General features: G+C 40.6%; 4 protein-coding genes across 8 annotated transcripts; 3 read left to right on the forward strand and 1 right to left on the reverse strand.

The window, feature by feature from the left end:
* The first annotated feature begins 632 nt into the window (after positions 1-632).
* Positions 633-3,302, forward strand: LOC115677842 (trihelix transcription factor GTL1). Its single transcript, XM_056303757.1, has 2 exons — positions 633-1,126; positions 2,211-3,302. Exons 1-2 carry the CDS (start codon positions 750-752, stop codon positions 2,995-2,997), a joined length of 1,164 nt encoding a protein of 387 aa, XP_056159732.1. The 5' UTR covers positions 633-749; the 3' UTR covers positions 2,998-3,302.
* Positions 3,303-3,901: 599 nt separating this feature from the next.
* LOC115677846 (uncharacterized) lies at positions 3,902-4,303 on the reverse strand. Its single transcript, XM_030601070.2, has one exon. The coding sequence runs from the start codon at positions 4,269-4,271 to the stop codon at positions 4,095-4,097; it is 177 nt and encodes a 58-aa protein (XP_030456930.2). The 5' UTR covers positions 4,272-4,303; the 3' UTR covers positions 3,902-4,094.
* A 2,977-nt stretch (positions 4,304-7,280) lies between these two features.
* On the forward strand, positions 7,281-10,004 carry LOC115677845 (protein C2-DOMAIN ABA-RELATED 11-like). Of its 5 annotated transcripts, XM_056303778.1 has the most exons (5): positions 7,281-7,499; positions 8,123-8,148; positions 8,276-8,409; positions 8,727-8,825; positions 9,457-10,004. In XM_056303778.1, the coding sequence occupies exons 3-5, from the start codon at positions 8,299-8,301 to the stop codon at positions 9,751-9,753; spliced, it is 507 nt and encodes a 168-aa protein (XP_056159753.1). In that variant the 5' UTR covers positions 7,281-7,499; positions 8,123-8,148; positions 8,276-8,298; the 3' UTR covers positions 9,754-10,004. The 5 variants fall into 5 exon arrangements, with proteins under 5 accessions (XP_056159753.1, XP_056159754.1, XP_056159751.1 ...); XM_056303779.1 differs by lacking the exon at positions 8,123-8,148 and having other exon boundaries at positions 8,262-8,409; XM_056303776.1 differs by lacking the exon at positions 8,123-8,148 and having other exon boundaries at positions 7,283-7,499.
* Positions 10,005-11,643: 1,639 nt separating this feature from the next.
* Positions 11,644-13,958, forward strand: LOC115677843 (DNA oxidative demethylase ALKBH2-like). Its single transcript, XM_030601064.2, has 4 exons — positions 11,644-11,968; positions 12,955-13,071; positions 13,172-13,361; positions 13,532-13,958. The coding sequence occupies exons 1-4, from the start codon at positions 11,702-11,704 to the stop codon at positions 13,729-13,731; spliced, it is 774 nt and encodes a 257-aa protein (XP_030456924.1). The 5' UTR covers positions 11,644-11,701; the 3' UTR covers positions 13,732-13,958.
* Positions 13,959-13,968: the final 10 nt, after the last annotated feature.

A 13,968-nucleotide genomic window follows, 5' to 3' on the forward strand; every position in this document is an offset into this window, starting at 1 on the left:
GTGATTAATAACTCATGCCATCTTCAATGAATTGTTTTAATGGGAAGCGTATTCGTCCTTTTCTGCTCGAGGTTTAAGTTCAATTATTCCCATGTTTGTGAGATGCATGGACTTCCACACCCAATGGGGATAAATCAAATGCTTACAAAGTCCGAACAGTTCAAAAATATGAAAAAAAATGATAATAAGATGATAAGACAATATTTTTCTTTGTTTAGTTTGATATGAAATATAAAGCAGGGTGATAAGACAACTCTTGTCCTCTTCGCTCAACTGCCCCTACCGGGGGAGACGGGCTGACGATGCAGCTCTAATCGAAGTTCCCTCTTCAATTCTCTAATTTCTTTTTTTTTTTGGGGCTTATTTTTCTTTTTTCTTATACTTTTAATCTTGGTTTTCTCTTCTTCTTTTCTTAATTTTTTTCTTTTTAAACATGCCACATCGAAGATCATACGTGTTCTTTGTTAAGGCTAATCAGTTTTAACTTTCAATATTCAGAAAAAAAAAAAAAGACAACGTATTATCCAAAATGAACCAAACCCCATGACCGCTCGACACGTCAGAGGGGCAAACCCGTAAATACACGCCAAGAATGAACCGACCACCGTAATTTCCCAAATCACCCTCCTCATTTCACCACCAACCCCCGCCTCCTCCCCAAAGGCCCCTCCTTTTTTTAACTTTGATCTCATCGCCGCCGATTACCGAACTTTTTTTTTACCTCGGCCGCCGCCGCCGCCGCCAACCCCATGGAACTCCTCGCCGGCGCCGCCCTCGCGGAGAGCGTGGACCCGTTCCCGGAGCCGTCCGCGGCGTTAGTCTGCCATCGGCGCCCGGACCCAGCGGCGGCCGGGGTCGGGTGCCCCGGCGAGGGCGCTCACTGCCGACGCCGCCCGAAGCTGAGGCCGATCAGGTGCGCCGCCAGGTCGCCACCGGAGACCCCGGGGGGCGGCGGGGGGCTCCGGGTGCGCGCGGGCGGTGATGGGTCGTCCGAGGGTCCGAGCGGAGCTGGAGTTGCCGACGCGGCGGAGGAGGAGAAGCCCCGCGAGTGCGGGCTCGGGTCGAAGCTCGGCGAGGGGAGCGGGGGCCCGGATAGTCCGGGGCGTTTCTGGGAGGAGTCATGGTGGTGAGCCATTTCTTGCTTATGTAGCTGATTTGTTCTGTGTTGAAAGCTCGCTAATTTGTGGCGTTGTCGGTGCTCAACTTTTGCTTATTGATTATTAGTTGTTAAGCTCGTGTTTAATCATAGCTTTTTACCCACCGTGAGATGCTACTGCACCTTCGCTTTCACTCTTTCCCCTGTAAAATTTGTGAAAAGGGTACAGTCAAGTTCAGGTTTTTCCAAGTAGTGTTTGACTCGGGTGAATAGGTATGGGCCTTCTAAGGTCGCTTGGGAACCGTGACCATTGACACTTCAAAAGTTTTCGATGAACGATGCTATCGGAACTGAGGAACTCGGGCAGGTATTGTAAGAGTATCCGAACGGTTCCTCGGGATATTGGAAGGCGTATCGTTTTAAGTGGCTGGTTACGGGGTAGGATTTATGGATTCCGTCCTATGGAATTACGAGGTTGAGATCGAACAACTGCGATACGTCGTGAAATGAAGCGTGTAGCATGAGAGAGACTAATCTTATATGACACTTGCTCATGGGATAAACCGCGATCATGGTGTTGGGCGGGGGGGGGGATTCTAATTGATGTGAGCTGTGATAATGTGGTAATGAGTTTGAAAGTGCAGAGACCATGAAGAGAGGCTATTAATCATCATTCATGCCCTGCGATACTCTGGCCACTAGCCTTGCTTTCTGTAAATGTGAGATGCGGTTAACCGAGCTTACTAAAAGCTAACTAGTGTCGATGGAGGGAGCGGCCTGGTTCGGAATTGTATAGCTAGTCATCTTGCGGTACTTGACCTTTTTCCCTTCATTTCCTCCTGCCCACTTGTATATTTTGATTTCTGTTGGATGCCAGTAGATTAACGCGTTGATTCGTTGTTTTCTAACTCCTCTTTCAATAATACATGTGATTCAGCATTTCATGCATCTTGAATTGAGAATTGTTGTGAGAAAGAATAATGATAGTATTGGTTTGACATTTTGGAAAACGTAATGATTCTATTGACAAGATAGAAATTCATGGACTCCTGCTTTACCCTCGTTGAATGCATATTGATTGTGGCTATCATGTCGGTCTTTTCTCTGTCCTCAGTTCGTCATCAGATGAGGGCGATGATGCATCGGCAGATGTTAGAGAACCCGATAACCGCAAGAGGAAGAGAAGAACGAGAAAGAAATTCGAGCTCTTCATGAAGAATATGGTGATGAAACTGATGGCAAGGCAGGAGCAGATGCACCAGGAATTAGTACAGATGTTAGAGAAGATGGAAAGGGAGAGAATCAGTAGGGAAGAGGCGTGGCATCGGCAGGAGATGGAACAAATAAAAAGGAATGAGGAACTAAGAGCACAAGAGACTTCTCGTAGTAGTCTCGCCCTTATTTCGTTCATCGAGAAACACATGGGCCATCAAGTCCCTCAACAATTAAATAGCTTGTCTGTTGAGGAAGATGAAGATGAAAATCAAGGTTCAAAGGACGAAGAGCTTGATCCGTCAAATCCTGCAAAAAAGTGCAATCCAAACCTGAAACCAAATAATGAGAGGTGGCCTGCGTCTGAAGTACAGGCACTCATAGCTCTCCGAGCGGCTTTGGAACCTAAGCTTCGCTCGGGGTTCAAACGCTCTATTTGGGAAGAAATATCATGTAGCATGTCGGCTATGGGATACAAGAGGAGCACAAAGAAATGCAGGGAGAAATGGGACAACATAAACAAGTACTTCAAGAAGTGGATAGCAAAAGGGAACAAGCGTCCGGCCTATAGCAAGTCTTGCCCGTATTTTCATGACCTGGATGTCTTGTACAAGACTGGACTGATCGATTCAACCAGCGCCCTCGATAGCGCGAGCCACAAACAAGAGTGGGAGCTCCACACTGTCTAAGGTCTTCAGTGCATTCTAAACACTTCTGGTGGTATCCCCGAATTAAACATGGCCGATCGAAAGCCTTGTTCTTTCGATTGAGGCAGAGAGTTGTTCTCTCTTCTATTTTTGCATCAGCTGTCCTCCAATCCGTGAGTTTACTGTGCTTCTTTTTCTCTGTAAATGAAACAGTTTTTTGTCCAGGCGCGGTATTCTGTCGCCTTGAACCGGCTTTTGCAAATTGATGAGGCAGATGACAACGTAGTGTTTGAAATTCGTCTTTGGATAATTCATTAACTGTGAAGTGATCCATTTTCAAGCATAAATAGTTGCCGGCCGTTGGATGATACCTTCGGTTTCATATTCTTGGACAGGAGTATCAGACAGCATTGCACTACCAGAAAACTTGAACAACAACATTCAATTGAACACGCTACATAGAAATCAAAGGGTCGTGTCCATTCGATTTTCGTGTATTTATGTAGGAGTTTTTACTCGAGTCTGTGATACTTGCTACTAAACCAGCACAACTCTTCATCCCTTGTGACTAGGAGTGAAAAGACAGCATCCATTAGCATAGCATAATAACTATATATTGTATACAAAATTCCTACGATTTATGTATGACTTGTAATTTTGGATTCAGTTTTTCATCCGTTAATGCCTGTGAACATACTGCTCCAAATTCCCCTCGAACACTGAGGAGACTAACGAGAATTTCGATTCATGACCCCGAGAAACATGCCAATCGTCATAGGCATTTTCAAGTAAACCGAGCAAGATCGCGAGTTCAGTTGTCTTGCCGACCTCGTTCTTTAGTCGCCACCTGAGAACTTGATGTAGGCTAGGCTGGTCAAGAAATAATGGTTCATGGCAAAAAGGATAAATTCAACATCTTGGGTTCTTTAAACATCGACACAATCTGTTTAGAACGAGTAACTCACCATTCATCAATGCACCAACAGCAAGAGCAACCACAATTAATAAACTTGACTGAACAATACAGAAATGTATGTCCTATACATCACAAAGATGGCAGGGTACGCTCACAAACAAAATGAGAGCGCGAGAGAGAGAGGGAAAAGGAAACGAAACATATAAGTCTAAAGCCTACACACTTATTTGGAGGATAAACAGAGGAAGAGGAAAACCGCGACGAGGACCACGGGGAAAAACAGGAGGGATAAACCCGGCGGTTGAACCGAACCCATCACCAACGGGGCCAGCAAGAGCACCGCGGCAACCACCACGATCATCAATATCGAACCGCTTCCCCACCCGTAGTCTTCTTCCATCTTCGAATCACTCTTTTCACTTCGATCCTCGATTATGGACACCGGAGATCAATGTCAGCAGCGTCGGTGTGCTGCGAAAAGGATGGCACGAGTTGCGTATACAACGTTGGAGGGGTGGGTCTGTATATATATTGAAAGAGAGAGAGAGAGGCATCACAGGAACTGATGCAGCAATGCAATGGTTGAAGAGAGAGAGAGAGGCATCGTTTAGGGATCATTAGGAACTGATGAAGCAATGCAACGTTTGGAGACAGTGCAGGGATTCGAGTACGTCGCATTGCATGGCCAATGTTTCATATTTCGCATGCTGCATAACCCTTTATAAAACTTTATTACATCTCTAATCCTAATAGTAGGAAAAACTTGCAAAGGACCCTCGTCGCCTGTTCTTTTTTTTTTTTTAGTATAAAACAGAAATTTTTACACACGAAAAATTCAAGTATTCCATTATTTACTGTTATGTCGATTATTAATCCGCATTATCAAATCGGACTCTATGAGATAATAAACTGTAAAAATATTAACTACTTGATTGACGATATGAGTCGAGTATGTGAATCAACTGGTAATATATGTTGAAGTACATAATTATGAATGATATCCATATTATTTTATACTGTTGCTTATAGTCGTGTCAAATAACACATCAAATATCATAGTTATTTTAATAACAGATAATTAATTGAATTTAAATAGCTTAATGATAACTGTGTATTAGAATCGATCGATTACTTACAAACTATAAATTATTGGGGGACATAATTATTTTCTGATTATAACTTTATTATGGAACTTGACTAATTAATAAACAGTTCATCTAAAAAAATTCTTTATCAAATACGACGAACTATTTATTTAACTTCTAGTAATATCAATTTTCATTAGTTACAGATATTCAAATTAAAATTATCGTTACATAAAAGGGTCAATTTTGTTAAGAGTTGTTAATTTAAATGATCTGTTATGACTACTCAATATGTATCTAAAAAGAGTTTTGTAACTATAAACATATTTTGTCATGATAGAATCGGGATTATCAATAAATTAGACATCACAAACTATAGTAAGAACTTTCAAATTAGTCAATTTTCGAATCCTTGCGGCATACCGGTGTTCAACTATTGTTTTCAAAAACATGACTCCTAATGACTAAACATGTTGATTCACTTAGTTTAGTCCTCTCGCTCTCTCTCTTTGAAATTTTGCTTGATTAGCTATATAATGAAAGAATAATGATCTTCCTAAAGTCTTCCCGTGAGATAGCAGTCAATAGCTTCCTTTCATGAAAATATGACACAAGTGCACTTTGCTTCTCACGACTGCGAAACTTGAGGACATCTTTTACATTTGTATAACATAGAAATTTGATCTAACTTTCGGGTCAGCTTGAACAAAGTTGGTAACATGTGACATTGATGCTTTGTCCAAAATTCACAACAATAATTATTTAGATTCAGGAAAATTTTCTTGAAAGTCTTGAACCTATTATACGACGTCTAACTCCATTCTAAAACTTTTCAATCATGCCAATCTAAACCTTATGATAATATGCAAATGTGCAGCCGCCACGTCAACAATTTCCGGCCAAAATTAATCAAAAGGACCACATTAGCAAATCGTCAAAATGTTTAAAACTAACTTGGCAAAATTGAAAAGTTTAGAATTGAAATAACCGCCATACGATATGTTTATGACTTTTTAGAAAATTATCCCCTTTTATTTGTTTCGACGAAAAAACACTATGAGTGAATGCATATGTTTTTGAGTTTATGAAATGATTATGACTGCTAATGAGATAATCGTAAGGTGGTCTTTATAATATAATTTTTAATTTGTGGAGTGGGGGAAAAAGGAAAAGAAATAAGAAGGGAAAGGGAGATGTCTTCTAAAGAATGCTGAATACGCGGCAAAATACTGTTTTCCCAAACCTGGTAACAATGATGACGTTGACGACAAGTCGGTGGTGCGACGTCCAATGGTCACTTTGAGATTGGGGCTTACTCGCTTTTCCTCGGACTTGTTCAAAGTTCTAATTAACACGATAATTAAATTCTTCTTTTTCCTAAGTTTTCAATTATAAAACAGGAAAAACGACATAAATAGTTCATGAATTTTAGCCTAATATACAATGTCGTCCTTGAACTTTTAATATATTCAATATGGTCCATGAACTTCTGGCACATGTTCCATCTGATTCCGAACTACATATAATTGTTCAATGTTGTCCTTGAACTTGAAATTATAGAACGACAATATTGAACATTTTCATCTAACTCACAGACTAAAATGAACATGCATCAAAAGTCTAGAGACCATATTAAACATATAACAAAAGTTCAGGGATAACATTGCACATAGGGTTAAGATTTAGGATCGCATTTAATAAATTAAAAGTTTAGGGACAACATTACACATGGACTATTTGTGTCATAAGGTGGATGAATTATGAAAAAGCTTATGATAAAAATGTTTATAAAACATATTATTTTAAGCCTATAAAATATGACTATATTTATCTTAAATCTAGTTTTATTATGCAAATAAAAATGCGTATAACGTACTCCTTATGGAGAATAATTAATTTATCCATGTAATTTAGGTCTAGGAAATACAGCTTCAGATTTGTTTTTTTCTCGTTTGTACATGGTATATCAAAGCGTACGAAAAAAAAACTTTAGATCACCATAGGTAGATCGGTAATGTGTGCGCTAGAACGTCGAAACCGTGTTTAGGATGATTCTTATTATTATTATTATTTTGGCTTCTTAACTATGTTTGATTTTATAGCACTTCAAATTCATTTGGTTCAATGATAAAACACTATGGTTATTTTGCAAATTGAATTTGCAGTATCGATTTTAGTACCTTGTGATCTATCTACCGTTCTAGAAGAAAGGTTGGGCGTACTGGAAAAGAATATATATAAAGGGTAGGAATGAGGTGATGTCAACTTTGACTGTGTCGTGAGATAGATCCTGAGATATTACCGATCTGGTCCAAACGCCAATCATCGCTGTGGGCGACCCAGTTTCACCTCAGGTCCCACCTTTAACCTTTCAATGCAATCACGAAACGAGTGACGCGAGACCTGGTCTCCCCCAAACTCTCTCCTCTCCTACATTAAACTGGGGACAACCTCAGATGCTGCTCTCTCTCTCTCTCTCTGTGTCTCTCTCAAGCCCCTGAAACCAAGAACTGAATCTTCTTAGTTGCAAGATCGTCATCTGGGTAAGCTTTTTAGAGTTATATTGCTTGTTTGCTGGGTCTCCGAAAGTTCTTCTTTTGCTGATGAGTGGTTTTATCCGCTGTTTGAAGTTTTTGGGTTGAACCCATTTGTTCTTGGTGGCAGAATTGGCTCTTGTCCTGTAAAAATCTGGTCTTGTCTGGAGCTGAAGCAGCATTGGATGCTTCCTTCGAAGCTCCCTATCCTTTTTTACTCTTTCAAGATTCTTGTTTTGTTTTGGGGCCTGGACAGCATGACCCCCTCAGGGAAAATTGATGCTGTGGTTGTCGTCACACACATTTAAATATGAAGATAAAGAAAGTGCACTTTGCCCTGAATGTTATTCTATACTCAGCCTCGCAAGTCATAAAAGTTTTTTCTTTTCTATGGGAAAAAAATAAAGTTTTCTGGCATGCGGTGGTGGATGATGACTGTATCGATCAGTTTAACGACACTTTCGGCATGATTGTGCTTGTTCTTTGCTTCTGGTTTTCTAAAAGAGTGCACTCAAATGCAATGCATCTCAATTATAGCTCCTGCTGCTTTGCATACACATTTTTGGTTCTGGAATTCTATGTAGATTTCTCTGAACAATTGTTCATCTGTTAAAATGCTTGCTTTCTTTTAGGAACTTTGGAGGTGGAGTTTGATTTGGTAAATTTCTTGTTTCATTTTTCTGCAAATTCGTTTGTGGCGATATGATTTAATCATTATTATGTAAGAGAAATTTTCCCTTCCATTTTTTTTTCTCTTGCAACCCTTTTAAGTTTTGCCTCTGCAGAAATTCTCTCTGTGAAGTCAAAGATGGGAGAGCCATTGGGACTGTTAAAAGTGACTGTCGTGAGAGGAAAAGGGCTAGTGATCAGGGACTTCAAGAGCAGCGATCCTTATGTTGTTGTCAAGTTGGGCAACCAGGTGAATGCTCGGTCTCTTGTTAGACCCTTTGTGTACCTAGTGTCTGTGCCTGTCAAGTTGATATTCAATTGGTTTTCGATGATCTGGTGCTGTGGGCCAGTTTTTAATGTGTGCTGAGGTACTAATTGTATGAGCACTAATGAATTGATGCCAGTGTTTTCGGCTGTCGCACAGTGTAAGACATATTGAAGCGCTTCTGTTGTTGATACTTTGTTAGTGTGAATGCCTCTTCCTTGAGACTTTCGATTCACTTCCATAGTTTGCATTCCAATATTCACTTCAGTGAAAATTTGGTGCTTACGACTGTCATCATTTAGCAGACTGCAAAGACCAGAGTTATAAACAGCTGCCTGAATCCTGTTTGGAATGAGGAGCTAAGTTTTTCCCTTGCAGAACCTGTGGGAATGCTAAACTTGGTAACTCTCTCTCTCTCTCTCTGCGCACGCATGCAAGTGCATTTGTCATTATATATACTACAGTTAAGATCGAGGTTTTGGAGCATAAAATGTATAATCTGCATTTCATCAATCCGTTCCAAAGTTCCAGCTATGCTTATTAGTCGAAGAACGGAATGGTTGAATCTGTTTAATAATGTGAGAATTCTGATAAGTTATACTTTTAAAGCCAAAATCAACTCTTTTTTTGGCTTTTTCTCTGTTCCATATCTTCTGGTTTGGGTTCTCATGCTCTCGATTAAATTGCTCTTCAATCCTCTCGCATCAAAGTCATTAAACATGGTCGATTGCTTTATAAACTTGTGAGAGTATAACATCTTGGGAGACCTAACCGAAGTGTGCATTTACTGGTTTAAGTCTCGGAGAAAATGTTTCTTTTATCTCAAATAAGTCGTTAATCTCACTGTCCTCTTCCTTTTTCTACCTTACATTTTGTTCTTGTTCTGGAAACTTTTTAGAATTTGAAAACACGATGGGCGCATGCCCGTTATACTTAAGAACTTCACATGTCATCAACGAAGTAACTTAAGGCCATCGATTTATTGTGCAATTGCTGGCATATAATGAGATATAATTCAATCACTTGCTCCAGGAAGTCTTTGACAGAGACCGTTTCAAAGCGGATGATAAAATGGGACATGCCCACATAGGTCTTCAACCCATAGTCTCTGCTGCTAGACTGAGACAGATCCTAAAGGTTTCCTCAGGTGAGACTACGCTGAGAAAGGTCGTCCCGGATGGCGAAAACTGCCTAGTCAGGGAAAGCTCCATCGCCTGCATAGATGGCGAGGTCGTGCAGGATGTGTGGTTGAGGCTCAGCGATGTCGAGTCCGGGGAGATTCAGTTGAAGATCAAGTTCATAGATAATTCTTTCGCAGGCACTAAATAGTGAACAAAACTCGAGGTTAGCTGAAGCATTGTAGCTAACAGCGTTCATAGCCTAATCAAGTTTAGGTTTTTCGCATAGTTTAGTTTCGCAAGGCAACCACCAACTGAAGACTAACTACATTGTTGGTGCGTATGAAAAATAGTGTGTATGGAGTAGTGATGAAGTAGAAAGATTTTTCAATGTAATGTGATCTCTTCTTACCCTTTTTATCATTTGCCAGGAGGTTGTTATGAAAAAGTAGCAAGGGCCTTTGTAGTTCCCAGTGTGTGCCTATCTTGTCTTTCCACAGTACCATTTTGTTGACTTGTTCCTGCCCATGAGATCTATACACAATCACCCATGTTCACTCGAGGAAAATCTTGAAGAGGATATTACTGCATTCGGTCTCATCATCGGATTGACAAACTGTGATCTTGTGTCGTGCTGAATTCGATCGGAATGAACAATTCGTCGAAGGTACTAAAAATTTCGTAATCCGGGGTCAGAAGAGAAACCCAAGTTGAGAGATTATAAGATGCTTGGCAAAACGCCTCGCGGTCATAGCACATTCACAACCATTACCAAGCGTACAAAGTGATGTCACTTCGTGGATGGTTCCCACACAACATAATTAGTTTAAGGGAAAATTGCAAATCAATATCCAAAATATGATCATTTTCTCAAAAAAGAATCCAAAGTGGACATAGTATCAAATAAGAGCATGGGTTCATCGGCCGGTCAATTGCTCACCGGCCGGCAAGCACGTCACTGTTCTGATCGCCGGAATAAGGGCAATTTCGTCTTTTACTTTTTTAATTTTTTTTGTTGCTTTTTTCCTTTTACTGTTTTTTTCTTTCCCTTTTCTTTTTTTTTTACTATTTTCCCTCCGCCGGCCATAGCCGAGGCCGGCGGAGGTTGCCGGCCTCAAGTGGGGCTGCCCTCGCCAGCGTCGGGCGAGAGCAACCCTCTTGCTCTCACCGGATCTGGCGAGGGTCGCCCAGGCGAGGGCGGCCCTCGCTCGACTCCGACGAGGGTGGCCTCTGCCAGCCCCGGCTATGGCCGACAGAGGGAAAAGAGAAAAAAAAAAGAAAAGGGAAAGAAAAAAACAGTAAAAGGAAAAAAGAAACAAAAAAAATTTAAAAAGTAAAAGACAAAATTGTCCTTATTCCGGTGATCAGAACAGTGAAGTGCTCGCTGGCCGGTAAGCATTTGACCGGCCGGTGAACCCAGGCTTTTACTTGAGACTAATTGGGCGCTTCGGACCTCTATTTGAGATTGATTGGGCACTTCAGACCCTTATTTAACACTATATCCACTTTGGATCCTTTTTTGAGAAAATGACCCCACTTTGGGTATTGATTTGAAATTTTCCCTTAGTTTAAGAGCAAGAAAGAAAAATTTATGCTTGCATACTTTAATAGGATGACCTGTAAGATTTTCTAAGATAGCAGGAGTATTTCTTTTTTTTGGTTCTTTTGGAGAGGGAGGAATGACACAAATAGTCTCTGAATTTTGAATCAATGTGCAATATTATCCATGAATTTTTAATTTGTTCAATGTGATATTTAAATACATGAAAATATTTAATGTTATTCCTAAATTTGAATTAATGGAAGGATAACATTGAATATTTTTATATAGTTCAGCAACTAACTTGAGCATGCACAAAAAGTCTAGGGACCACATTAAACAAAGTTAAAAGTTCAAGGACCGCATTACACATTAGATTAAAATTCAGAGACCACATTGATCAAATTAAAAGCTCAGGGATAACATTACATATTAAATTAAAATTCAGTAATTATTTGTGTTATCATTCCATCTTTCGGGTTGTAAAGGATAATTAGAAAAAAAAAGGAAAAGAAGATAAAATGCTCAAGAAAGTGGAAAGTAAAATGGCCCATAAAAAGCGACCTCCTTTGGCGCTGGAAATGGCTGCTTGGCTCTTCTTCTTCGATCCTTTCGAAAAATGGCGATGACCCTTCGACTGAAATCGAAACCCATCTCGGCAGAAGAAGAAGAAGAAGAAGAAGGAGAAGAACCCACGCACTCATCTCGCTCTGGCGATGAACTCGCGAAGAAATCGACGAGGGTCGATCTTGGAAACGGGAGCGAAGTCGTGTACACGCCTCGCTTCCTCTCGCGCGACGAGTCCTGGCGGTTTTGCGACTACCTCGACAAGCACATTCCTTGGACGAGACCCTCCATCCGGGTCTTTGGTCGCTCTTGTTTGCAGGTCCTTTTTAACATATTATTCACGACGCGTTTGCATTTCCGCATGTTGTTGTTCTTGTTCGATGGTTCGGCAGTTAGGATGCCGTCTGAGAATGTGATCATGTCAGGGAACTACAGGTATCTGAGAAAGAAGTTGAGCTTAGCCTTTGATTGGGTGAATTGACTAAAGTTGCAGTCTTTTGTGGATGAAACGATATTGTGGTTCTGGGTTTCTTGTTCAATATCAGAAGAAGCTGCTAGGGTTCATATCATTAGTTTGCAGGAGCTGCTCATTGTTTCGTTGATATATGCCTTGAGTCTTTAGTAAATGCCAGTGATGTTAAGCCGAAAGAAAGTGCTTCGCAAATTCATTGCAATTGACTCCGATGGGCGTGAATGAAGTTCTCTAAATGCGCAATTTTTAAAAGTTTGAGGTGAGAATCATGAGTGAAGATCTACATGTGAGTGCCTCAACTAAAGAGCTAAATTTAGTTTGCCCTTATCCTATAGATTCAAAGGCAATTTTCTCGCATTGCCCAAAAGAGAAAAATAAATTCCATTTTCCCATAGGAGTGGTCGCAATTTGTATTCTTCTTATGCAGTTAGCTGATTATGTTAATTACCGGTGACTTTCTGTGGCGGTGCTATAATTGGTAAAACTGAAGACTCTGTTTGGGTCCTGATTACTGATGTTAGAAGAGTTGGGTGCGGAAGTATTTGACATGGCTTTGTAATTGGCACTGTTATACTATCAGGTAACTTTACTGGTGTCAGTTAGTCTGTCTGTAATTCCCGTTTGTTTGCTTGTCAAACAGAATGCATAGTTAGAACCATTAATTTGATGTAGTTAAGCAGATGGTGAAAACTCATTAGAGATTTTTGCAAGAGTTTGTAGGACTTGGCAGGTCCTTCTAGCTTGTGTGGTACTGCAGTGCTCAAGCAATGAAATGTTTTTGGTACTTGGAGACATTTGCCTATCTATGCTAAAGTATGAATTTTCTAATGCAGCCCAGAGATACTTGTTATGTCGCGAATGTCGGTCTGACAGACTTGGTGTACAGTGGATATCAACCACATGCCTACTTGTGGGACGATTATCCTCCGCTCAAGGAAATCTTGGAGGCAGTAAGGGTGTTGTGGGATTGAGTTATATCACAATTTCCTCAAAAAATAGTATTTTTGTGATTCTCTCTGTGTTAACATCTATCTATACTCTTTTCTGAAGGTTCACAAGGCACTTCCTGGGAGTAAATTCAATTCCCTTCTTCTAAATAGATATAAAGGTGGCAATGACTACGTCGGTTGGCATTCTGACGACGAGAAACTATATGGATCTACTCCAGAAATCGCCTCTGTTTCCTTTGGATGTGAGCGTGAGTTTTTCCTCAAGAAGAAACCCAGTAAAACCTCCCGAGGTGAAGTTGTTGATCCTTTAATTTGCCGAAAGGAACCGCGAGAAACTATACCTAAACCCTGTTGATTCCTATGATACAGAACCTATCTTGACACTTTGACTATGATTAGAAGTCTATATTATTCAATGTACTGATGCCTTTTTTTTTTTTTATCTTGGTGTGGTTGTTAGAAAGAAGACCGGGTGGTGAACCGGTGAGAAAACGATTGAGAATCAGCAGTGGTGCTGATCAACATACATTTGTCCTGAAGCATGGCTCCTTGCTAGTGATGAGAGGCTACACTCAACGGGATTGGATCCACTCGGTACCAAAGCGTGCCAAAGTGGAGGGGGTCCGGATCAATCTGACCTTCAGGCGCATCGTCTCATAGTTGATGGAATTGCACAAACAAAGAAACAGAAGGAGATCAGCATTGTTTTTCTCATACCCATCTGCTGCGTCTGTGTTGTGGAGATGCTACTTGTAGTTTGCTGTCTTTTGTGCGCTCTTATTCATTGTCAGACGAGAGATTGGATTATACTAATCCTCAGTTTAAGTCCTTATATTTCTGAGTAATCGTCAAGCAGCTAATATTATTATCCTTTTCCTTTTGGGTTCTCAGCAGTAG

The sequence above is a fragment of the Syzygium oleosum genome, unplaced genomic scaffold (genome assembly GCF_021117445.2).
Source record: "Syzygium oleosum isolate NSW1041296 unplaced genomic scaffold, Sole_v2.1 Sole_v2.29, whole genome shotgun sequence".
NCBI lineage: Eukaryota > Viridiplantae > Streptophyta > Magnoliopsida > Myrtales > Myrtaceae > Syzygium > Syzygium oleosum.